Genomic DNA, 27,151 nt, shown 5'->3' on the forward strand with positions numbered 1-27,151 from the left:
CGCTGAATTAATGAACATGTTTAAAGTCAAAACCTTTAGAAGGAACCACTAAGTGAGCATTTTACTTCTTTCATCCGCCAAAACAGACAAAATGTCCCTTTAGTGATGATGCAACACCCTTTTTGTTTCATATTACACACACGTCCTAAAAATGACAAGATATCTGCATATTTTTAAAGCACTGAACAGCTTAGGATTTAGGTTCAAGATCACAGAATGTGAAGTCTTTGATTTAAATTCACAAGCCTTTTATTTTCTTTCACCCTCTATATTAATCAGAGCCAGTTTTGAATGCTTGTGTATCTGAATGACATTTAACATTTATAAACTACAAGTGGGCGACTGATCGTTTATGCAGCAGGCAGTTATGTCATCACCATCAGACCTGCTGCTCATATTGTTGCTACTGCCAGCCACACTGATTTATGAGCTCATAGTTAGCTTACAGAGGAGAATGAGTGATCATTTAAACATGATGGGCTAATCCAGTGATTTTCAGCCGCTGTACCGCGGCACACTACTGTACTGTGAGAGATTGCCAGGTGTGCCGTGGGAAATTATTCAATTTCACTTAATAGGTTAAAAAAATATTATTTAGCCACTGCACCTAATTGTTCAGCACCAATGCCAGCAATGTGGTGGCTGGTAAGAGTAATACTCCTCCATGTCAGTGGGTGGCAGTAGGGAGCACAGTATTTACCTCATTAATTTAAGACAACAGAATTAGTGATGCATGGTAAGTGTGGCGGTGACGAGAAGTGCAACAGTAATGGATGTGTTTGAAAAGGAAAAATGAAGACTCTGACCAGGTCCTGGTCAAAATTCTAACCCCGTTGACATGCTAAGTGTGAGTGGAGGTCAAAAGAAGCCAAAAGTGGGGAGTTTGAGGCAGTACAGCGAAAGTTACCTTTCATTTGGATTGACTTTCACTGCAGATGTACCGGCTCTGTTGTGTGGGGACAAGCTATCTAACAGTGCCATGACACCAAGCAAGCTTAAAAACCATCCCCAAACGAAACACCCGTCACTTCAAAACAAGAACATGGATTTTTTTGTTCGCCTGCGGGAACAAGCGGAGAAACAGGCAATTTTAATGAGAAAGATGACTGAGAGAGCTCTCAAAGTTAGCTACATAGCTGAACTTGTAATAAGTCATTATGTCATTTTCTTAATCTAAAAATGTGCTGTGCCTCAAAAAAGGTTGAAAAACACTGGTCTAATCCACTCCTTTTGTTGCCCTCTATTAAATGCACAGTGTGTAAAATTCTTCCACCAGGGGGCTCTCAATCAAAACAATAACATTGTATGACGAGTACAGCGCAGGACGCCCAGCATCGCTGGCTACTTCTTGTTTTGAACTGAGGACTCTGTTCAATAAAACTGGCACCTCATAAGGTGAATTTACTAAACAGAAAACCAATGTTTTGTTTTCATTCATAGATTTCTCAAAGTGAAGAAGAAATCTGTCCAGGCAGTCCAGTGGTCAAAGAATGCGCATTTACGCTGGAGGCAGTGCTAGAGAGCATGTGCATTCCAGGGCCGACTCCAGTGCGACATGGAAGCGCCTTTTCACTGCATTTTTCTTTCATTGTAAGAAATTCATAAATGAAAACAAAACAGTTTTATGGTTAGTAAATACGCCTTATGAGGTGATGTTTTATTGCTTTTTAAAGACTTATTTTCAAGTTACTGACTGAAACAGTCAAACCTAGTTTTTGATATAACATGTTTAAAAGCACAAATATTGCTTAGAATTTTATTTTTAAAAAAATGCCTAAATTCTGATGCCCCTGTGGACTTACAGAAGTCATCCATCCATCCATCCATCCATTTTCTATACCCCTTATTCCGTTCCAGGTCGGGGGGGGAGCTATCCCAGCTGCCATTGGGCAAGAGGCGGGGTACACCCTGGACTGGTCGCCAGTCAATCGCAGGGCTGACATATAGAGACAGACAACCAGGTACACTCATGTTCACACCTACGGCCAATTTAGAGTGATCAGTTAACCTAATGAGCATGTTTTTGGTGGTGGGAGGAAGCCGCTTATAGAAGTCAGATTATGTGAAATAATCTCACATAAGGGGCTGAGTTTGCCCACTTGGGGGCTTTCTGGAGGCCAACTGCCATTGAGAGGCCCATAAAGGTTAAAATAGGGATGCATGATATTATTGGCATGAAATTGGTATCGGTAGATATTGGCTTAAAAAGTGAAATATTGTATTGGCAGACATACATTTCTGTTATATTTACAACCAATATTATGTCAGTGAAAATCTGCCTGTATCAGCTGTAAATATTGGCTAAAAAACAAACAAATAAGTTAGAGGAGTGTCAGGAAGGAGCGACAGACCTACGTCAGTATTTTTCTTTATCTATCATCATTCCTGATTTAAAATTCTAAGGACCGAGTTTTGTTAATTCATTCATCCTTAAACTTTAAATTGTGTTTCTAAAGGACTGAAGTTTGAGGTCTAAACTACATTTAAATATGAGTATCGTTATCAGCAAAAAAATCAAGTATTGGCCAGTGAATTTAGCTGCAAAAGCTGATTGGATCCAAGACCAAGAGGCAAATGTTAGCCAGGGGGGCCAGTGCTAAATCTACTAATATTAGGTAATAACTGAATGACTTAATGGAAGGACCCATTCAAAGTGTCTTTTAGGGCCCTGGTCATTTCGGTGGGCGGGCCTGCAGAGAGATGTTGGTGATATCATTGGGCTCCAGGAGGAGGAACATGCATGTGGTCGATTGAAATAATAAGTCCCAAGAAAAAAGGAAAACACTGTAAACTTTTTCACTATTGTGCACATTTACCCCGACCTTACCATGTGATAAAGCTATTTTTCTTTTACAACTTACTATAAGCAAATGATCCTGTCTGCACAGCTATACAGCCTAGTGTCCTCGCCTGCTCTCAGGCAGGAGTCTCCTGGAAGCAGACCAGCTGACTGGCATCTCCTGTGGCTCAAACAACCTCATTCAAAAAAATCACTTTAATTTCAGTGTGACTCATAACCTGCTAGAAAATGCTCATAGGAGCTTTGAACAAAAATGCCCATCATTTTCTTATGTGACAAAGATTATTTTTAGGTTTTTATGTTTTTATCCAGAAAGGACAGTGCATATAATTGGAAATATGATGAATGACATGTGGGAAAGGAGCCACATGCCTAATTCAAATGCAGGCTGCCCACATTTCAAGTCATCCTTGAGGTTTGGATGCTACCCACAGAGGCTAAAACATTATAACCTGTCTATAAATATCTAATAGATAGAAGAACTTATAAATAAATAAACAATACAGTTTGATTTGTGCTTCCATTATCTTGAATTGTACGAGGCTGAAATATTAATAATGTAGAATGAATTAGGAAAAAATATCCCCCGTCTAGCCTCTACCAGTATCCTCCTGATTATAAAACATGTTTCAAGTGCACAGTACGTGTCATTTCTGAATCACAGGCCTGTTAGTGTTTGGTGGCAGAACTGATGAAGAATGAGGATACTTGCTGGGAAAACATTTGGTCAATTGCCTGGTAATTACAACTCCCACAATAGTGTTTGCTCTTTAATGATAACTCAAATCATGATCAGAACATTTTCTCACAAATGAATTAAAAACAAAGACGGGCTATCAGTTTTGTTTGAACAGAGAAAGAGAATGTGGATTTTTTAATTTTCTTTTTGGCACACTCGTTGAGCCTCAAACTGCCTCATATTTTCTATCATTTATTCACTCTGACTTGCATTTTGAGCTTAGCCTGTCTATTAAGGAGGAAAATTTCTATTATAAACAGCACTGCAGCACTAAAGAGGGCCTTCATGGTCTCTTTTTCACTCTTAAATGGGATTTCTTCCTCAAAACAAGAGCTTGAAATGACACATGCTCTTTTCTTAAGGGCAAAAATAGTTTCACTATTAATGTTGTATGTAGCTGAGACATTTCCAGCTATCAAGCTCAAAACCAACAGTGCTAAAAATATCCACATGACCTCACATTGCAAACATCTGGACAGATATCTGCAAGAACAAAAGGCAGCACGCTCCATTTAAACAAACTATGCAGCTCACGTATGAGGAGCTGTTAGTGAGAACATTATATGATGGATATTTCCTCTCCTCATCTGACGTTCTTCTGGAGCTCCCAGCTCACAGGGAGGCTTGACGACATCTGCATAAATAGAGCAGCTACTGAGCACAATTTCCCTGCCTGAAGTCTCAGAGGACAGACTTCAGGCTTATAATTAGCAGCAGGCACTGTGCATTCAAATCAGCTTATTTGTTTTCTGTTACACGGCATGATCTATACAGTAACACGGCAGGTTGAGGCCTGAAGTGGAGGAAATAGGAGCATTTTTCATATGTGAAAAGGGTGTGGTTAACAAAGTTACACTAGAAATATAATGTACTGTATCGAAGATTTTTATGAACCATATCATGCTCAGTTATCACCTAACGTGATTTCTCATAAACCAGTATTTCTTTTTAAATACAGCCACTTAAAGGATGAATACAGCACTGAACAAAAAACTTCATTATTTAATTTGGTGCAGCCTGATTGCATAAACACATTGGATGTCCCTTCTCATTATAATCATGTTATTTGTTCAACTTAGACTGACATTTGGTTTGCAGGAAAGGATGATTAGCACAGAGAAAGTCATTCATTTAGACAGTCCTGTTGTATTTTGTATAGAAAACCATTCATTTGTAATTCTAAAGTAGATGAAGCAACATTAATTGGATTATTGGATTGGATTAAATGTTTTATAAATAAACAAGTCCCAAAAGTATTTTGTGTAGCCTCCTGGATTTATCCACAGTGCAGGTTCTGCTGTGATGCTAATCTGCATATTCAGCAAGATGAGAAGTGAAAGCTAATTAAAGGTGCTTCACACCTATAGCTCATTTGTTCTGTTATGATTCATAAGATCAGAATAATACACTGATGCACTTTTCCCCTGGGTCGTTTTGTGTTCACACTGCAATAATGTCAAAGCACACAGGGCTGCAGTGAAGTCATTACATCACAGCCTCCTTTTCAAGTGTGCAGGTATAAACAAATGCCATGCATACTAGTCACACTTTGCATTGTGGGATTGCTTTCTAAGTTGCTTGTTAGACTACCAATAAAGATGGTGGGTTGACTTGAAGCAGTGAGGAGGTCAAATATCTCACTGACTACCAGTGTTCCTCTCTAAGCTGCACAGCTAGTCAGTCACAGTCAGCTAAAGGCCTCCAGTTAACACGGTCACTCTTTATACCATAACACCTGCTAGCAGTTTCAGTACAGAGGCTCTGACAGTGGTGTGTAAAAGTAGGGACCAGGTTGCCTACAGTTCAAATGATTAAATAGACTGCTTCAACAAGTTGGACAAAATTCTTTGAACAATAATCATTGAAACAGTTGATGTTGTCAGGTCCTGTGATATTCTGCTGTTATTTAATTATAATAAATGATTCAAGTCAATGTTTATCTTTTTAATGCACGAAAAGTCCAAAAAAGTAATATGCACTACTATAAATCAGTATCTTGTGATGAATATATAAAAAAAAATTCCATACCATCTTTGTCTAAAGCCTCTTGCAAAATGTTTCTCCTGAAACCAAAATGATCCTACTTTTTTTTTAAACCACTCAGGGTGCTGTTACATCACTGTGGCGAAATTGCTCCCTCTCCCCTGCTGGCCTTCTTTCACGTTAGCAACATCGTTCCACGCCTAGGCCCACTTGCATATGTAGAGCTTGATACAGCAGGTACGTATGCATGTTCATGGTCTGCAAACCCACCAAGGAGGGTAAAGAAGAAGCTACCCCAGCAACCACCTGGGTCATGACCTGAGTGAGCCGGCAAAGGAGTCCATCCTACCACCATGGATGTTTTTTAAATCCTTTATAAGACGCCAGCAGCGTCAACCTTTGTATTTACACATCTACATGCAGCTTAGAGGATCAAAAGGGCTTGTGTAATGCTGATAAAAAAATTTTTAACGTTTTTTTTAGATGACAGCAGACATTAATGGACTTTGCAAACTAATCTTGCTGAACTTGTAGTCATCTGTGAGGTGAGTCATAACCGACCATAAGCTGACTTGATTCTGAGGATTTCCAATGTTACTGAGAAAATTGTGAACAAACTGCTGTGCCGGGGCAAGGAAGTTTTGCTTTTATGATGCCGTCATTTAGCTGACACAGCTCTGTCCCGTACCAGAGCCTGGTTGTGTTCACATCTCATGTGAACCATGCCAGAGTCCTCTAGAATTGCGCCCAAGACCGCTTCACCAAGTGGGCCCTGGCCTGGTGACAGAGAGTGGCTTGTTTGCATCCACACTGACCAAAACGAACTGGACTTTGTGCTCAAGTGTACCTGGATCCAGGACTGGGACCCTTGTGTGAAAGCACCATTAGTTTACCTCATTAATACATTATTATCAGGCTGAATTAAAAAAACAAAAAAATGTTTAATTTTGTTTTTTTTTTTAAACATAAAATACTTCTTCTTATTTATTGTAATAAATGCAAACATTTACAGTGGGCTACATTTACAGTGCCTGAATTAAAATAACCAAAAAATAAAAAATAAAACAGATTTAATGATCAGCCTTAACGCAGATATTATTGTTATTATGTCTGTGGGTTTTTTGACTTAAGGGCCTTAAGAAATGAGCAAGTAAAATTTTCTTGTTCTGTTGCTTATTTCACAGAATAGTTTTATAAAGTCGCATTCCTTTTTTCTCCTCATTATTCAGCAGATTCCTTCAGCATTAAAGGAGATACAGAGAAGTACATCCACTTGAATAGTCACATTGTGCTGTGATAAGAGAAAGTATGAAGTTACATCGGTGTGGCCAGCACTGCTGCTGCTTTAGTATCATGACATTACACAATATTCGCTTGCAAAAGGAAAGCAGATCAATCTACGTAAGTATATTCTATACTAATATAGAAGCCACATAAATATGTGAGGACTTTAGGCATTGGAAGAGTAAACATATTTCCTGTTTTTTTTTTTTTTTTTTAACACAGACCATGTTTTTTATGTTAACTATACATCCTCTTCACTTATGGAACAAGCATATCCTCTGTCTCTATACCATCTGTTTCATAGTGGTGTAATGTATACAACACTGGTGACTCCTGTACAGCTGTTGTGGAATCTTTATAAATGTGTCATAGGGCCATAAAGTGACATGGAAAAACAATAAACGAGAGCGTGTACAGACTCGTGTGAACATCAGTTCTTACCGTGGTCTCGTCCTCGTGCAGCACCTGGTCGTATCCACTGAGCGCCACACAGAAAATTATGGCTGTGACATCCTCGAAACAGTGGATCCACTTCTTCCTCTCCGACCTCTGACCTCCGACATCAAACAGCCTGATGGATGAGGGAAAGAGATGTGAGGAAAAAAGTACAAATACATACTCATCCATACATTTTTACAAAGAAGATTCAATTTCAATTTACTTCCTCCCTTCTGGCAGTAGCTTTCCACCTGCCAGGCAATATTACAGCTTTGTGTACAGATGTGGACGCACTGACTTCTAAAGACTATTTATTGCTTGTATTTATATCTTGTCTTTATTATTCCATCACTTTTTCTTGCAATAATCCCATATTATCTCTTAAACAGTTTCGTAACTGACTAGTCGTTTCTATATCCACTATTTGTAGCCTTTATTTTATAGTTTCATTGTCTTATTCAGTTGAGAAAGCCTCATTGGTGGATCTAAGGTAAGAGTAAAAGAGGCATGGGACCTCATTAGTGTGTGGCATCTCTCAGTAGACGTGTGAAGTGTGATAGCCTGGTCTTATATTGTCTGACCTTGCTCTTTTTCCTAGCCACCTACAGTAAATGCACAGTCTTACTGTGTGATTCTAGTCCCTGATACTGAAGTTTAAAACTGGAAGAAGTCAGAACAATATCTAGACGTCGATCCAATCCCCTCTTCACCATGTCAACTGTGACGATCATCACATATTCATCAAGTTCATTTACTATCCCCTGACGATACAGAGAGGGATGGACATCTTTTAGGGGCTTCTGGTGCATCCATAATTTGCAGTAAGATCCTGTTAAGACATCTCACAATGCCCTTGTTTACAGTCCAGCTAGTCGCTTAAGAAACTGGCTGGAGCTGGAGTTCAGATATGAAAAATAAAAGTGTTTTTTTTAGCTGCACTCACATGCAGATGTCTATTTTAGGAGATGAATTAAAACTAGATATTCTGCAGATTACAATCCATGAGAACAGGGCAGTGCTTTGATCAGCAGTTTCAAATATCCATAGCATGGATATATTTCACATTCATCTGGGAAAGCTCTCACAGAAAGGGTTTGGGAAGGGTGGGACTTTTTCAGAATTTCTCAGAAGGTGATTGGAGAAACATTCTCTAAGTCACATTTATGACGGGCCAACCAGCGACAAGACAAAATGAGGTTATGCGCATGCGGGTATCCTGAGCTGACAGGCTACTGCTGCCGTAGATTGTTAATGGTGGAGCTCCTCTGTGAGTGACAGCAGGTCAGCAGAAAGAAAACATCTTTCTCATCATGAAAAGCTTTAAGTGTAATTCTTATTTTCTATTTCATGCTCAAAGAGCTAAGCACTGCCCTGGAGGTAGCCATTACACATGGCTTCAAGTACCACTAAACCCCACCCGTAGCTACCGCCTCGTTTCCCTCAAATTACATTGAATGGTCCGACTCATATTTGGCTCAGCACAAACGTTGTGGATTGGAACTTTTCAAGCTGGATTTGCCTGATGACAGAGATGGAGTCTGGCAAATCCATCTGCTTTGCAAGGTTAAGTGTTTCCAACACAGACTTTACTTGGGCCATCTGTCCAGTTATACTTGCGGGCACCAAATTAAAATTTGCCAACCATTTCAACATTTTTCTTTTTATCTTTAAAGGACTGCAATCTGTGATCAATTAGCAGGTGAACACTCTCCCTTTGCTTTTTACTCTTGCATTTATTTTCCACACATGTTCAACAGGAGGTCAGAGTGTGAGAGAGATGCCCCCTGATATAGTATGCCCTTTTAGTTTAAGCACTAAGGTGCAATTTATGAAACCTTTTATGCTGTTTGGACAGTTTTAAATATTTAATGGAAGGCAGTAGTAGAAAAACAAATACAGTCTTATAGAGGAGGCCTTTCCTGATAGCCAATTAACTCTCATCAGCCTCTTATTTCTTATTCTACAGATCATTGATAAAATTGATCAGTTAATATAAAACTGTCCTACATTGGCTCCACTGTCAGTTCTGTCATCCCCTCCAACTTTCCACAGTCCTGACCACAACACTGTCTGACCCAGAGGTAAAATAAGTAACAGCCAATTATGACTGAGGTCTGGTACAGTAAGCGTATTGCATCACTTCCTGTTTTCCTGCTGCAGCTGTCGCTCTGTGCCATTTCTAGTGTTATTAAAGCTTGAGCTCATTTGTTCATTTTCTGTATTTTTGATCCCTGCTGTTATCTGATTTCTGTGCAGCGGTGGCTGGGGTACTGTTCACAGTTAGTCAGCAGAATTAAATCAGCCTGAATAAGCTCCATCTTTACCATCTGCAACATCTAATGAAAATATTAATGCATCAGTGGTCTTATCCAGTAGTACAATATGTTGTACTATTTAAAATTCACCTTTACTTTGCTACAGTAAGTCTAAATGTTTAATGTGCTTGCACATTATAACCTGATAACCTTAGCTGAACATATAAAAAACATAATCTTAATGTGATTACTTTACTTGCATTTCAAATTTGATATGAATTGTATTGAAGGGAGTGATCATTTTTATGTTATACTTATTTGATAAAAAAATGCACCGGTTGCATCCAGGCCAAACTGCAACTAAATCTAAATTTCTATTAATTGCCCAGCACTGATGCCTACAACCTTATTTTGTCTTGTAACTGTAATTGTCCCAGAATGAATGCAACACAAAGAATATTCCTCCACTCACCTTCCAAAAATTATTAAAAAATCCTGCCCTTCCCTGACGTGATATCTAAGACTTGATGAATGTTTTAAACCCAGACAGTTTCACCTTGTATCTTTGGCAGTTTTAGATTACATCCTTTAAGTCAAGTTTTACAAGGGTAGGCTGAAAAGTTCATAGGTTGACCAAGGAGTAATGCCATGGCAGTGAAACTTAGCACCAAAACCCACACTAAATCAGAACTTTAAAAAGCAGTACTAGTGACATTTCAGGAATACAAATGCAATTTGGCACTGTCGTGTTGTTAAATATCTGCAGAAAAAGGTTTTAGCCCCCAAGGACATTGATGCTGCATTAGAGGGTGACACTCCAGCTTTATCAACTGTGCAAAAGTGGGTAGCTGAATTCAAGAGCAGTTGGCAAAGCCTTGAAGATTACCCAAGGTCTGGACTTCCTGCCACAGCCACCAACCAAGAAAACATTGACTCTGTTCCAATATGGTGATCAATGACAGACGTTTAACTGTAAATCAGATAGCTAAGGCATCACCCATGAATAAGAAGAGAACATTCTGCACAATGAAGTCGGCATCTCAATGGTGGGTGTCACGGCTTTTAGCGCCACACCAAGCTGGCCATTTTGCAGATGAACTTGGCACCTTTGGAGCAGATCCAGCTGTTTTTCTGAATGTTGGGTCCACCACTTTGAGTCAGAGACCAAACAGCAGTCCATGGAGTGGAAACACCCATCTTATCCACCTCCAAAGAAGGCCAAGTTGGTGTTATTGGCAGGGAAGGTGATGGCCTTCATCTTCTGGGATGCAAAGGGCATTGTGTTCATTGACTACCTTCAGAAAGGGCAAACCATAAATGGAGAATATTCTGCAAACCTGCTGAGGCGGCTGCTGAAGGCAATCAAGTCAAAACGGCCCAGAAACCTGACGAAGGGGGTCTGTGGTTGCATGGCTGCTGTGCATGACTGTGGCTTTGAGCTCATTGATCACCCTCCATATTCTCCTGATTTGGCTATTCTAACATGAAAAAAACTCTCTGCTGGGAAGCACTATTTGGCCAATGATGAGGTCGTATCTGCTGTTCAGGACTTTTTTGAGCATCAGGATGAGAGCTTCCACGCCCATGGAAGAAAGGTGTGGACTCCAGTGGAGATGTTGAAACTCAACATTTGGTCAAATTCATGGCCAGCCAATGAAGTTTTCAGCCCCCCTCCCCTCGTATATTTCATTAGATTAACCCTTAGAGCTCACGAGGCATGGATCCCCTTTGTAAATTGCTTGGTAACTTTTGTTAAAGTTGTAGGCACTAACTTGTTTTTCCTCTGAAAGCTGACTGTTTTGCCGTCATCTGCTACCCTTGTCTTCTTAGCCTTAAAGGACGCTGTTCTAGTAAGCCCGGAACTTTGGGGACTTTTTTGGGGTCTTTAAAGGTTAAATCCACGGTGTAAGATCTGATAATAAGCGTCTTTTTGTCCATTTTTAATCCATTTTAGATCATGTACTTTGGCTTTCTTCAATGGGTAGCGCTATATTTGTTGAGGGTAATGTTGACATGCAGTGCCTTGAGGGAGGTGCTGTCGACCAATAGCGAGCTGTTGTGTCTCTATTGCTTAAAGGAGTGGTACAAATGAATCTAACTGTAAAAAAGCACATGGACTTTTTTGTATGCAGATATTTTGAGAACTGTTAGTCACAGAATGTTTATTTTTTCACTGTTTTGTCCTCAAGAGATGGGAGAACATGTATGTGCAAAGAAAAGGCTTAGTCACTAAAGTTTACTGTTTGTTAACAGTAAAAATCTTTGAGTTTCAATTTCTGATTTGTTTTGTTCTTTTGTCTTAAGACAAAGAGTCCAGATAAAACATATGGGGGGAAAAAATAGCTGTGAGCTCCGAGGGTTTAAGTTTTGAACCCCTACCAGTGAGAAGAGAATCCAGGGAAATCAGCTCAGTCCGTCATAGGATGGATATAATGGAAGGTAGGTTCGAGGGTCACACCCAAAACAGGAACAGTGAAGTCACCCACACTGCCCAGCTGCCAGTTATAACCATAGAGCTGAAAATATTTAGCCGTCTCAACACAACACACCCAGAGCTGCGCCTACTCAACTGCAGGAGTAACAGCCGAGTATTATTCAGCAGATCTATCATTTTACTGCCCGTCTACGCCAACTGTGTCACACTGTTGTTATTTGTGTTCTTATATATGAGACTGGGACAGAGTGAGACTACGTTTCAGTGCGATTGAGCATTCAGCCGGATAAATAACCGGTTTCTTCAGTTTATTAACCTCTCTGCTCTGCGCTGTCAATACTTTTGAGTGTGTGTGTGCCAGTGTGTGAGCATGCTGAGCAGAAATATAGTAATTAAATTAGAGGTCAGAAAAAAACTCCTCCCCTCTTTTTCCTTTCTCTCCTCCTGCCTTCACTCCTCTCCGTCATCGTTCCCACAGCTCTAATTGAATCAGATCTCATTAAAAATAACAGACTATCATAAATATAGACACTGTTTAAAGCATGTAATCTAATTAATTACAGGATGGAGTTTCTGCTGTATGAGGCATTGAGAAAGAGACAGAGGGCTGCATGAATGGCAGTTCAGGTGTCTGTAAAAAGTAACAGCATTGATCCGCTGTAGTGAAAACTGACCTGAAGTGAAGGTTTTTGAAGGTAAAGTGTGTCTCGACAATGCCTGTGGTCTTCACTCGGGTCCTCAGGATGTCCTGCTCTGTGGGCTGGTAGTCTGCCGCACCGATCCGATCTAGGCTGTCTAGGTAGCTGCAGAGAGACAAAAAAGAGAAACAGCGTTAATCAGTGGCAGAAATACAGTGAGAGATAAACACAGGCATGGACGACCATGAAAAATCTTACAAGACAAAAGGAACATCTAACTAGTTTGACTGTGCAGGATTTCACTGCAGTGTGGAGGCTGGTGCTAGTTCTTAATTGGATTTGGGGAAATTCACACTCCAGCAATCCCACAAAGCCAAGTTAGCCTTTTCTTTGCCAGATTTATAATTGGGACTCATCCTTACAGCCTGGTCAAAGGTCAGATGAGGCTACGTTTTTAGACTCTTATAACTACTTCTACATCATATTTTTCTCTTTACTAGGAAGCAGCGAAGTTGGAGGTGCTTTCAAGGCTTCCCTAAAAGTGCACCAATTTTAGCTTCTCTCAAAAGTTTCCTTTTATCTCTCTGATTCTTAGATCCATTAAATAAATAAAGGCCATCAGCCTTGGTCTGCTGATAAAAAAACAAAGGGAAATGTATCAAACAGAGTGAGCAGCCTCTTGCTGAAAAGTGAGCGAGGAAAGTGAGGGGGTGCGATGATTCTGTTCAGTTATGTAATGGAATATCCCTGGAAGTGGACCTTTATTTTTTAATGTGGAGGTATAAATCAAATCATCCAGAGCAGCATCTCAGAGTTGGAGCGCACAGCCATCAGAGAGCAGCTCTCTGGCTGAGGCTGGAACACTCTGCTTTTATTAATCCAGCCTTCAGCATACAGGGAATGGAGGAGACAGTGAAGAAAAGAGCTGGGTTTGTATTTATGCTCCACCTGTGCTCTGAAAATCTTCTTTTCCTATTTGACTGCAAGCTAAGTTTATTAGAAATGCATGATATTGCATTATTGCCAATATCCAATATGCAGATATTTACAAACTCTTTTCAGGCTGTACAGATACTGATATATACACACCTTTATTTATGAACACTTGATTTATTCCAAAATAATGTAATCTTCATTGCTCAACATTTTAAGGAATTTTTTTGTGGCAATACCATGCTATTAGAACAGTGTTTTACAACAAAACAAGGAACTTCAACAACAAAAAAATATTACCCTGAGACATAATGAGAGAAGGGGGGTTCAGCTCCATTTACTTTGAGTTTGAAAACAACATGAATTTAGTTTTGTCAGGATTCAGAACCAATTTTAACTCACAAATAGTGTCTTGTACAACATTAAAAGCTTCTTGTAAGCGACCACCTGATGCTGTGAAGGAGCAGAGCAATAAATAACAGTGTCATCTGCATATAGAAGAAAATTTGCATTGGGAACATATTGCCTGATACTGTTGATATGCAGTGTAAATAACAGCGGTCCCAAGACTGAGCCCTGAGGCACTCCATTTTTAACATCAAGATATTTCGAAGTAATTCCCTCAGCCTGCACACACTGAGTTCTGTTAGATAAATAGTTATCAAACCAACAGACAGACTGTTCTGACAGACCAATACAGTGCAGCCTGTCTTTTAAAATGACATGATCACCAGTGCTAAAGGCTTTCAAAAAAATCAATAACAAGAGCAACACAGTTCTCCAAGGACCCCATAAAATAACTGTTCAGACAATGCATCATCCCAGATTAACAACCTAGTTTTGGCATTTGACTACCAAGTAACTGCACTTTAGCATGCAAGTCCACACTATGCATTAGCTATATCTCTTCAGTTACAACCTGATAACAACAGCCTTTACATTAATTCTGTAGCCCTGTAATCTTAATATGGTTTGGTATCCCTGCATGTTATGTGCAGTGAGGCTGCTTGCAGTGAGAATGAATGGGGGTAAATTAGTTACGAGCTAAGAGGCTAGCAGCGTCTCTTTGACCGCTTTTCTCCTCCATGTTAGAAACAAGCTTTTAAAGAAAATGTTGATAAACTAGCAATAAAACCACGTGGAAGACCGGTTACGTTGATATGACACCTCAGTTAAAGACGACACATTATGAGGGAGTTGTGTTGTCCCAGGAAAGGCTGGTTCTAAGAGCTGGTTCCTTGTGAACAATGGGAGCTGGCTCCAGTTTGAGAGCTGGCTTCTTTTCTTTTTTTTTTAATTGTCTTGGCTAAGACAAGAAAAGGCAAAATAGTACAAAATAAAGAGCCATTAGGTAGCCAAACAATCAATGCTGCATATATAAGCCGCAATTTCCATCACTCTGAGCGAGGCTGGATGGACTTGAAAGGAAAGTCATGCTTTTTTTTTTTCTCTGAAATGCATCAGATTGTGTCAGCTGACAGGCTGGTCTTTACTGTGTGTCAGTGCTTGTTGAGTGTACAAAACCAATCCAATCTGGATGAAGGCATCCCAGAGCACCTCTGTATACAGTTATCAGATATCGCAGAACACACTGAGGTGTGTCGACACAAGCAATAAAGATTACCGCTTAGTATAAGAATACCCTGAATGGATAAATGGCCATGAAGTCACTGCCATGTTGTGCATGCTGCTTTCAAGTGAATCTGATCTCAGAAACTCAAAGACAATGCATTGTAAATGCTAAGTTTAAACACCTCTACTCTGTTCATTTAGAATCAGATCACCCATAGTAGATGTTACTGAAAGGTGTAAACAGCCTACATGTGACTGGCATATGGCCATAAGCCTCAATCATTTATGTAAAACAGACAAGAAGCTGGCATGGAATGAAGACAAAGAATTTGATTGAAAACTTCACATTCACCCTTTTGTAAATGAGTCTGGAAGCTGTTTGTCTGTTTCAGTCGTTGCTCTCTTTGGCCCAGCACCAGCCAGCCTTTGTTTAAATGTGTCTGCATACTTCTATTCCTATCATTCCTTACATGCTCTCATCTAGAAGACAGCTTTATTTCCAAAACAAAGTGCAGTTTAAGCTCCCAGAAATATGAATTATAACCATTCAGATACTATTGGCATTCTAAGCCAACAGAAATGGGCTGACAGACAGTCAGAAAGACAGAAGAGCTGAAAATAAACCCACATTGTGCTTTTAGTAAAATGGATTCAAGGTTTTTGTTTTTAGGATTTTACAGTGTTGTTTTCAAATGGATGCAGTGTTACTTCCAAGGGAAGCTGAAAAAATGATAAAAGCCAGTAAAGTCTTGGGCTGCTGGTAACAATGAGGCCTGCGAACACGTACATAATTACAAACAGAGCACACTCATACAGCTTCAGTGACAGGAATTATCGATTAAACAGAAAAAATACACTCACTGGCCACTTTATTAGGTACATCTGTTCAATTGCTTGTTAACACAAATAATCGATCAGCCAATTGCATGGCAGCAACTCAGAGTATTAGGGCATGTAGATGTCGTCAAGACGACTTGCTGAAGTTCAAACAGCATCGGAATGAAGAAGAAAAGGGATTTAAGTAACTTTGAATGTGGCATGGTTGTTGGTTGTTGTTGGAAGCTGCTGATCTACTGGGATTTCCACGCACAATGATCTCTAGGGTTTACAGAGAATGGTCTGGAAAAGGGGGAAGTATTCAGTGAGTGACAATTGTGTGGACGGAAATGCCTTCTTGATGTCAGAGGAGAGTGGGCAGACTGGTTGAAGATGACAGAAACTCTACTGTAACTCAAATTACCACTCGATTATTTGAGTTACTGCATACTGAGGTAGAATATCATCTCTGAATGCACAACAGGTGGAACCTTGAAGCAGAATACCACACCAGGTGCCACTCCTGTCAGCTAACAACAGGAAACCGAGGCTACAGTTAACGGGCTCACCAGAATTAGACAACAAAAGACTGGAAAAATGTTACCTTGTCTGATGAGTCTCGATTTTAGATGTGACGTTCAGAGGGTAGGGTCAGAATTTGGCGTAAACAACATGAAAGCATGGATCCATCCTGCCTTGTATGAATGCTTCAGGCTGATGGAGATGTAATGATGTGGGGGGTATTTTCTTGGCACACTTTTGGTCCCTTAGAACCAATTAAGCATTGTTTAAACACCACAGCCTACCTGAATATTGTTGCTGGCCATGTCCATCCCTTTATAACCAGTGTACTCATCTTCTGATCACTACATCCAGCAGGGTAATACACCATGCTACAAAGCTCAAATGATCTCCAACTGGTTCCTTTGACATGACACCTAGTTCACAGTTCTCCAATGGCCTCCACAGTCCCCAGATCTTAATCTAATACAACCCCTTTGGGATGTGGTGGAATGGGAGGTTCACATCATGGATGTGCAGCTGAAAAATCTGCAATAACTGTATGATGCTATCATGCAATGCCGACCAAAATCTCTGAGGGATGTTTCCAACACCTTGTTAAAACTATACCACAAAGAATTAAGGCAGTTCTGAAGGCAAAAGCGGGCCCAAACTGGTATTGGCAAGGTGTAACTTATAAAGTGGCTGGTGAGTGTATGTCGTAGAGTGTAAGGTTTAAAGAGAAAGAAGAAGGGGAGATGAAGCGGTAGTGATAAGTGCAAGTTAGAACAGCAGGGCTGTGTGAGTCAGCTGGACCTTGTGTTCTCTGACTTGAAAGTGTGATGGTTGTATAGCAAGAAAATCAGGTAATTTGATGCTCCAGATTTGACAACAAAAAGGCTCCGATAGCAATGTAAGATCTGAGTCACAGTCAATAAAGACAACAATAAAAAAATGGAACAAATCTGCAGCTTTGCCATTTGTGAAAGCTTTGTAGGTCAAAGTTGTTATGTTTGAACACAATCTACATGGAAATTAAGCATAACAAAGGACACCTGGATGTCAAATGTAAAATTGGAAATGTAGAATAAACAAGATGCACTCTCTGAACTGAACTTAAGCCTTCATCTTGACTCCTCCTGCTTCATAATCAGAAACTGTAGAGACTGACAAAATTGTATGCTCAGATCAGTGTCAAGCCAGAAACGTATAAGACTGCTTAAATGCACATGTTGTTCCTGCACATGTTTCTCACCAATCAGGGAGCAGCATATTGTCATCAAAGCCGGCGATGGACAACATGACCGCCTCAAAAATCAGTTGCTAAAATATTTCAAATGCCCTTTTGTAGCTGACTGCAGTTTAGGCAGTAGTGACTGATCTCACTGCTAATGCCTGAAAATTACTTGAAATTTTTTTCTGGACCCCAAAGAGTCTGCTAAGATATATAGCTGGCCCCTGTACAAAAGGAGTGGATGACTCCTGGTATAAAACAATGCAAAGGAGGACTTTTTTTTGTTCAAATCCTGGTATCATTGTGATGCATGTACAAACTTTATGGACTGCCATGACGTCATTCACTAATAATGGATGTTGACATTAGTGTTGTTCTGATTCCAGTACCAGTATCGGAAAAACATCTGAAAATACAGTATTGTGAGTGAAAGTGTTGATGCATTAACATCTTCTAGCCTACAGCATTTTATGGTGTACACCACATTACTTTGTGCCTGGCTGTTTTGTCCTAATGATGAACCAGCCTTAGTCTCAGTGTGTTTTAGGGTCTGAAGTGGAATGTTGCAGAAAGTTCAGTGAAATAACTTTTACTTAGCACTAGCATCCAGTGACTAACATGTCCCTTTTGCCTTCCAGTGAGTGTGGAGAAAGACAGTGCCGTCATATGTAGAAGGTCTATATCTTGGCAGTGAACTAAGGTTAGGGGTGTGAGGGAGAGAACAGGTTGTAAAGCATGACTTAATGGGGTGGTGTTGAGTGAACCAGCTGCTGATTAACACAGCTTAAACCGAAGAGAATGTCCTTGGCTAGCAGATGATGTGCCCCCCTCCACAACCTGTTTCCCTTTAGGGAGTGGAGTTGAAGGCACTTGTCAGCTTGTACAAGTACCTTAGCCTACAGCTGGATACCAGACTGGACAGGTCAGTACACAGCCTATCAGTACAGAGGATAGAGAGGTATCTATTTCCTGAGGTGGTTGGCTTTTTTCAATATCTGCAGAAAATTGCAAATGTTCTACAAATCTGTAGCAGTTAGTGTCTGTTCTACTCTAGTGTGATGGGGAGACACCCTGAGGCTGAAACAACCAATCAGTCATGCCAGCTGTGTGGTGGGCATGGCCGAGAGAAGAACTCTGGACAAACTGCTGGCTATACCCGACAACACCAGCCACTCTATGCTCACTACCATCCCCATCACTCATAGGAGCATGTTCTCATTAAACTGAGAGGATTGAGATAGACAAGCTTACAATGGTGCAACCCACATTTATCACCAGCATGGTGCACCTGAAGGTAGTTTCTGCTATTTCACAGTTTTTTGTTAGTACTACTCATTTATCATGTAGTCATTCCATTGTGGCAATCTCCTAATAATTTCACTCATGTATACTTTTGTGGTGTAATGATCTATGGTCCACTGATCTTGAGCGATACATTGAATAATTGATCAAAGATCCAATCATTGCAAAATCATTGCAAAGTCAAAATATACTTTAGATCTTCATCATCATTTTAAGGATAAGCCTGAACAGTTGACAGTTTCTGCACATCACCCTGAACCTTTAAATATTCTAGTGGTAAACAGATAGCTGCTAACAGCAGAAATAAATCTGATGAAGAAGAATTTCACTCCTCCCTGAGGGGAAAACAACCGCTGTGAGGGGATAATTTGGAAGTTTTGCATTTTTCTTTATTTTCATCCATTTACCATCCACATTTTAGTTCCTATACGATGAGAGATAATCTCTCCTCACTATACCCAACGGCTCACGCAGGCTCCATAGGTCAGCAGGGAGAAACAGGATCCATTGTAGCACTTCTGCTTGGATGCATTAATTGTAGTCCTACTTCCCATGCTAAATATCTCACATAAATATAATAAACCATAGCTGCTTAATCTAAAATCTAAGAGGACAACACCATATATCTTTTTCTCTTCTTTCTCATTTTGCCATGTGTCTGTCAAACTGAAACTCTGTCTCAGCAAAACTTAGGTCATCTCTTCTCTCCATCATCATTTGCCACAGATTTAATCTGACAGTGTCACATTAAACTGCAATTTTACCACTAAAATGCTGCTTTTAAACACATACAGAGAGTATAAAGGGGCTAGAGCAATGCAGAAACACAACAGGTCAACGTGCGTAAATGCACTGAACATTTTATACAAATAAGACAAAGAAAAATGATTTAGAATGCTGGAATAGAAATACTTGGTGCCTAAAATGTGTTTAAGGATATATTGTGCAAGGTTATGTTCAATTATAAATAAATGCACTTGAAACATCAACACTGTGGCCTTTATAGGTCCAAAAATGCACCCGCCTGCACCCTTAGAGTTCAGAACCAATACGTGACCTGCTATCCGTGATTATCCCCATTAAAAACCCAGATCCACCCGGACCCATGAAAAACAGAATGAGACCTGGTCCAATGATTGAACACAATATAGGCTACAGTGAATGACTGATGAGCTGTGTGCTTAATTTTTACCCAGTTTTACCAAGACTGGATAGAAACTGGCAACTTGGCAACTTCTCAAGGAATTACCTCATTTTCTTGGGAAAACCATTTTTTTATTCCAGGAAAAGAAGAAAGATTAGGTAAAAGTTTGTGCGAATGACTGAAATTTACTTGAAATGTACTTTTACGAACATTGCCAGCTATGTCCTACCATTTGTCAAAAATGGAAGCAAAATCCCCCAACATCCTGGGCTTCAAGAGTATTCTTTGCTCTGCCTTTAAAAAGGATGCCATCCTTTAAAGCAGGGGTCAACTACATCTGTATAAGGGCTAGCTTAGGCACTGTGAGAGCCGGCACACTAAACTGACTCAATTAAGGAAACATTTTTGTCTAAATAATTGTGTTTTACTGAAATCTACCTTTTTAAAGCCTTTAGCAGCCTCCTTGCCTTTGGAGGTGACATCATTAAATATTCAATGTCCACTTAGGGATTCTTAGGACTTCAGACTTTTGCCCCCCTTTTAATTCCAGTCACACATTCACAACCCACTGTAAACAGCTCTGTGACCCACTTTTGGGCCCCGACCCACCAGTTGAACACCGCTGATTTACATGGAGAAGAAAGAAAAGTAATGCACTGATGCAGAGAAAAATCAAGCAACTTTGCAAGTTACAGCAACGGCTGAAGAACTATCCTGCAAACATTTCAGAATAAAAGCATGGCTTACTGTTAGTCTTACCACAAAAACAAAGTGTTAAAGCTTTACTTTGAAAAACTCAATGGAGGTTTAGTGGAACTGTCAAATCAGAACTGACAGGCAGGCAACCTGATAGTAAACTTAATGGCTTGTACATTTTCAGGATAGTTAAAGCAGCATGAACACAGCAGCTTCAGTTTTAAGAAATGTGACTTTATAAATTCCAGTACTTTTTGATGTTTTAGAGGCTTAATGATGATGGGTATTCAATAAGCAGACCTAAATGAATAATGACACTAGTTTCTGATTGTAGCCCTACACATATCAGAAAATCTTTCACCAATGTCTCTGCCTGCTTTCACTCTCCATCCTCTCTGTATAGTCATGAAAAAATGGTGAACCTTGTAGAAACTGAGTCTGCATTTAGTGTTTTTTTTTTTTTTTTGCCATTGAGTCAGAAATGTCAGCCAAAGTTTCCATTATTGTTTAGGCTCACAGACGTGACTTAATGACCTTTACCACCACAGGAGGTTAAACCCTCTTTGAATAGGGCCTGTCTTCTCTTCTGTTTACTGTATTCAGCCTGCAGTCACTTTGAGAAAATATATTTACATCAAACTACATTTGCATGAATGCTATTTGCTTTAAAAAAACAACTGTTCCCTCAGGATGTTACACACAGCTATGCTAATGTCATTAAATCATGCTTGGACAGGCTCATGGCTTTATACTTCCATGGTAACTTGGTTTGAACATGATGTTCAGTTTTGTCTTACAGTAGTGCGTTTGTCCTGTTCTCCCTTTTATTACTCATTACAGCGCTAAGTCGATTAACACCAGCCCCCAGTGTAAGCTTCTGCCATTCCCCTGATGATGAACAGTATTATAGATTATCACAGACGCACAAAAGAAAGACAAGCAGGCAGAATGTTGTCTGTGACCTGATAATGAGCCTATTTGTCCAGTATGTGTGTCTTTTCCCAGCATAGAAACAAGCTGTGATATTCAGCAGTCCTCCGTCACACTCTCGGTTTTCTGCAGCCTGCAGTATTGTTACATGCAAGGTGTGAAAAATGTCGCTGAACTGACCAGTAATTAGCATCAGGCCTCGTGTTGATACAACAGTGGCTTGGTGCTAAACAGGATGGTGGTCTTTAACTACGTTGTACAAGAAGAGGAAACCACAGCCAGACAGGTGCATGGAGACGCTGACAGAGTCAAAGAGATGCAGAGAAGAGGGAAAGCAGCTGCCAAGTTACAGCACCATTATGATATTGATCAATGCTGTATTAAATCAAGTTCAATGAGCCATTTACACCAGTATGTGGTCCACTACAGAAATTAAAGCCATCAAACAAGGGCCACTAATTCTATCACAGGAGGTTCAAGGCATTATGTTGAGTGTTTGTAGGAGGGAAAATAATAATTTAATCCCCTGCAGACACAAAAACACTTTCAACAAGAAGTAAATCTCAATACTACCATCACATTTGAAGGAAGAACACTAAATTAAATTTAATCAATCCCATGATGAACAAGTAATGTGGTAGAGCTTATTCATGAAACAGCAACATATTCAAATAATACAAAGCTCTTAATCTGGGAATATCATTACCTAGAAAGATAAAACTGTGATAACAATGTTTGAGACGGTAGGGCAGCTCTGTCTGTGCAGATTTAGAACTTTCACCCTGCTGTGACATTTTCACACATACATGTAACAGCTGCCTGTGACCTCAACAAAAGCTGCAGATTAAGATAGTAAGGCTGCACCGTTTTGGCCAAAATGGTAATCACAATTATTCTGCTGAATATTAACATCACAGTGATTAATCACAATATGTTTTTATTTAAAGGGCAGTTTTTGTAGGGATTGTGGACAGTCCAGGGGCACATATTTTTATTAGAAAAACCTGAAAAAGTGATCACTGCATAATATGTCCCCTCTAACATCAGTTCAACAGCTCTGAGCAACTGTGTTCTCTTTGTTGAAAAAGGGAAGAAAATTTTCAAAAAGTATCTAGTAAGTTCAGTAAAACATTAAAAATAAATAAATAATTGGCCGATAAATTGATTATTAAAATAATCTTTGGTTGCAGCCCTAATCATGCTCCAAATTTCTAAAGAATTAACCAAGCAAATTTATGCAATGAAATCTGGTGCACTATGGACCTTAGATGGAATAAAACAGGACAACCAAGCATGTTTAAAAACAAAGTGCATTATTAGGAATACCTGGGAGGACAAGCAGGCATATTTTATTTACACCTAGTTCCCATGATGGTGTGACAATTTCTTGAGAAATTACCTCATTATCATGGGAAAACATTGAAATCCTAAGAAAAAGAGATAAATATGCTTAATTCTTTAGGAAACAACCAAAATGTACTCTATCATGGTTAAAAAGGACAATAAAATTTATGGACACATGTCCCCTTAGGGCCTCCATACATCATAGATGTTTTGCTTCAGCACACATTTGTGACCCACTGAAAACAACTCGGGTCTCGACATAGATTTAAAGACTTTTTCTTCTCCCAAAGAAGCAATGAATGAAACTAGAAAAGCACTCAGAGAGCGCAGACCTCTGCCATTAGCCCTATCTCTCAATAGAGAAGAATCCTTTCAACAATTCCTGGATCCGTCCCCATGTACCCCCCATCACAGCATTCGCCGATTACTCCCTCCCCGGTGGGGTGGAAACACGGTGAGGCAAAGCATTGGCTTCACTACGGGTGGACTGTCATGGTGAAAGCATTGCCTGCTGGTGCCAACAGATGCACTGACAGTCTCACCCATGGTCTCACTGGACGACTGGAAGTCATGGCAGAGGGTGAATATTCCTCTATTCCTCCCAGCATTGTGAGTATTCTTGCTACAATTCGCTTTCTTTCTCTCTGTTGCGCTCCGACTCGTCTCCTCAACTGGGCGTGCGTCTTTCAAACTCTATAAACTCCAAAACTTTGAATAGAAACACACCCAAAAATGCTGCTGGGATTGAAGTTACTTATGTCCGTCATCTCCTGGTGTAAAGGGGTAACAGCGCAGACCTCTGCCATTAGCCCTATCTCCCAATAGTAAAAATCCTTCAAAAAAAATTCCTGAATCCAGATGATGATCTGGATCACTCCCAAAATCTAACCAGTTCTTCCTTATGCCATTTCTGACATTTCTTGAAAATGTAATCAAAATCCGTCCACAACTTTTTGAGTTATGTTGCTAACAAACGAACAAACGAACAAACCCACCCGATCACATAACCTCCTTGGTGGAGGTAATTAATAAACACAAGATTATGACCTACAAATGGAAATAAACAAACACATTAAGAGTCTATGAATTAAATAGCAGATTTTCTCTTTTGCAATGTAGAAGTAATTGAAAGAACTTTAGGAGAAGGGGGTATCTGCCAGAGGCTAATACTTTGAGGGAGTCCTTGGCTTGCTGACATTTGTGAATCCCTGATTCAGCTCATTTAAGTAGAAAATAATCCTGTATATCTCACTCTGGAAAAAGACATAGGTGTTCAATTAACAGTGACTAGACCACAACATCGGTTCTATCAAGAGGTCTCTTATAGAAGAAGCATTAATGAGCCTTAAACATGAAGCAACCTCTATACTAATCTATAATCAATACAGCTAAAATAGCCTCACTCTATGAGCATTTAAAATGCTCAATAATGGGTAATGATCACTGCAATGCAAGATGCAGAATCAATATGAGTATATATTTCCTTTTTTCTGACTTTAAACGTCACTTGGCTCTAAAGAAGTCTCCTCAGACTGCCTGCTATCAGCCACCATAAGCCTTTCACTGCAGCTTCACTTTAACACACTGGAGCAGCAAAACCATTCTCACCAGAGTCCATAACTAACTACCTTATGGCATGTTGACGACGTAACTGTGTTTTCTGAATTTATGGAGGCCAAGTGGGTGCATGCGTAAGGTTGTGTCATAAAGGCGGTGGATGTAAATCATAAACAGAGTGTATGTGCATTGTTATAAATAGGTCAGTACATGCAGGGAATTTGCACTGAGATGGAGAGAGAGAAAAAAAGAGGAAGAGGTTGGTGGCTCCAGGCAGTACTTGCTGCCCGCAGAATGGAGCTTTCTGCTTTCTATGTAATACAAACACACATTACATGCATGTGTGACCACACACACGCTCATAAACACTCATTCCTGCACAAACACTTGTCCTACTAAATCTAGAGCTTTTCATTTGTGTCACTTTCCAGCTGGGCTATTTTGCTTTCAATTAATTTTATTTTGAGGAATATTTTCTACTTTCTTTAGCTTCTGGATTGTCAATAAGGGGGTTCATACAGTCTTACTCATTCACCTCAGCTGAGTGCGGTCTGATCATATGATATCTGTCCTATGAGTCCATTGGCTGGTTGGCCTGCTCGGCTCCACAGGCCACAACATAATAGGAAGTGTGCATCAATCTTTCATGTGGCATTTAACACAGGCAAACACACACGAAGGAACACGCACATACACAGTCAAACACACAGTCACAGGATGCTGTTTAGGTTAATTGACCACATGCACGTGTTAATAGGATTTTGTATGTCGTCCATTTGAGCCATCTTTATTTCACTTTCTAACAAAGCATTCACCTTTGTCCTTTAAGCCTTGTCTTTTGTTCCTTCTTATTATTCATCAAAGCTTTAATTTGAATCGTCCACCATTTCCATTATTTCATCTCATGCCCTCGGTGCCTCGTCACTCTTTCTTACTTCACTTTTTTGATTTTAGTCTGTTTAATGTTGCATTAGTGTTACTTTAGAACACCCTGTGTAATGGATGAGCATACAAAACATGGACAAAAGTATTCGGAGTCCATTCGGACACCTGAGTGTCTTGACACCTGACCATTACACCTACAGGGACTGTAATGACATTGTATAAAAATGCATTAACTTTTTTATGGAGCTGGCCCCCTTTTGCAACTATAACAGCCTCCACTCTTGTTGGAAGGCAATGCATGACATTTGGAGTGTTTTGGCAGAATTTGTGCCTATTCATCCTGTAGAGCATTGATGAAATCACGCACTGATGTTGGATGAAAAGGCCCAGCTTGTAATCTCAGTTCCTGTTCATCCCAAAGGTGCTTGCTGGGGTTGAGGTCAGGGTTCTGTGCAGACCAGTCAAATTCACAGTCATGTTGGAATAGAAAAGGGCCTTCCCTAAACTGTTGTCACAAAGTTGGAAGCATAGCATTGTCCAAAATGTCCTGGTATGATGAAGCATTAAGATTGGCCTTCACTGGAGATAAGGGGCCAGGCCCAAACCCTAAAAAACAGCTCTATACCATCATCCCTCCCCCACCAAACTTCGCAGTTAGCACACTGCAGTCAGGCAGGTAATGTTCTACTGGCATCTGCCAGACCCAGACTCACCCATCTGACTGCCAAACAGAGAAGCGTGATTCATCACTTCACAGAACATGTTACCACTGCTCCACAGTCCAGTGTCAAGTTCAGAACTCCTCAGCTATGGAATCAGTAGATCACTGGTAACTTTTACACACCATGCATCTTAGCAGTTGTTGACTTCACTCTGGGATTTTATGTGTACTTCTGCTTCGAGGCTAAGATGCTGATATACCTAATCACTTCCGTTTTCTAATAATATCATTTACAGTTGGCTGTGGAATATCCAGCAGGAATGACATTTCACAAACTGTCTTATTGCAAAGGTGGCATCCATCACAGTACCACGCTTAAAGTCACTGAGCTCTTCAGAACGACCCATTTAGGATCACAAACGTTTGCAAATGAAGACTACATGGCTAGGTGCTTGATATTATACACATGTGGCAACTGAATTCAATAAAAACAAGTGTGGCCAAAAACTTTTGTCCATATAGTGTATGTTAGATGTGTTGATGTAACATAACAGAACTCATAAAAATTTATTTTCTTTTAGTTTTAAGAATACAGACATGTAAATTCTAACATTGTTGACAGCTTTGGAATATCCATGTACAATTTTTAATAAAGGGATTCCCCTGGTGATTGAAATCATCGTTTGTTGCAGCCTTAATTCTCTTCTCATTTTATCCTAGGGATTTACCGTTCACTGACCATTGCCTTCTGATTCAATGACAAATGAGCAGGATGGATGTATTGATTTTACCTGTGAGGTTTAACTCTAAAGTGCTCACTTGACAAAAAGAAAACAGTAAGCACAGAAAAAGAAGAGTTATAATCAGTTAAACCAGCATTGCTTTCTTTCACCAGATGAAATGTAAGAGAACTATTGTTGCTATGGATACCCCTTCTTTTTGAAGGTTTGACTGTTCACATGAAAAATAACTGACTTTTTTCTGATTTTGCCAAAAACCTGCCAG

General features: G+C 39.9%; 1 protein-coding gene across 2 annotated transcripts in view; it reads right to left on the reverse strand.

Annotated features, from left to right (window-relative positions):
• The window catches only part of gnao1a (guanine nucleotide binding protein (G protein), alpha activating activity polypeptide O, a), a 183,380-nt gene that overhangs the window by 31,488 nt on the left and 124,741 nt on the right, over window positions 1–27,151 (reverse strand). For both annotated transcript variants that reach the window (XM_041794960.1, XM_041794959.1), the window contains exons 5-6: window positions 12,608–12,736; window positions 7,248–7,377 (exon numbers count right to left, since the gene is read on the reverse strand). In XM_041794960.1, coding sequence (XP_041650894.1) covers window positions 7,248–7,377; window positions 12,608–12,736 — 259 coding nt within the window. The remainder of the gene's footprint in view (window positions 1–7,247; window positions 7,378–12,607; window positions 12,737–27,151) is intronic.

This window comes from Cheilinus undulatus, linkage group 9 (genome assembly GCF_018320785.1).
Source record: "Cheilinus undulatus linkage group 9, ASM1832078v1, whole genome shotgun sequence".
Classification (NCBI taxonomy): domain Eukaryota; kingdom Metazoa; phylum Chordata; class Actinopteri; order Labriformes; family Labridae; genus Cheilinus; species Cheilinus undulatus.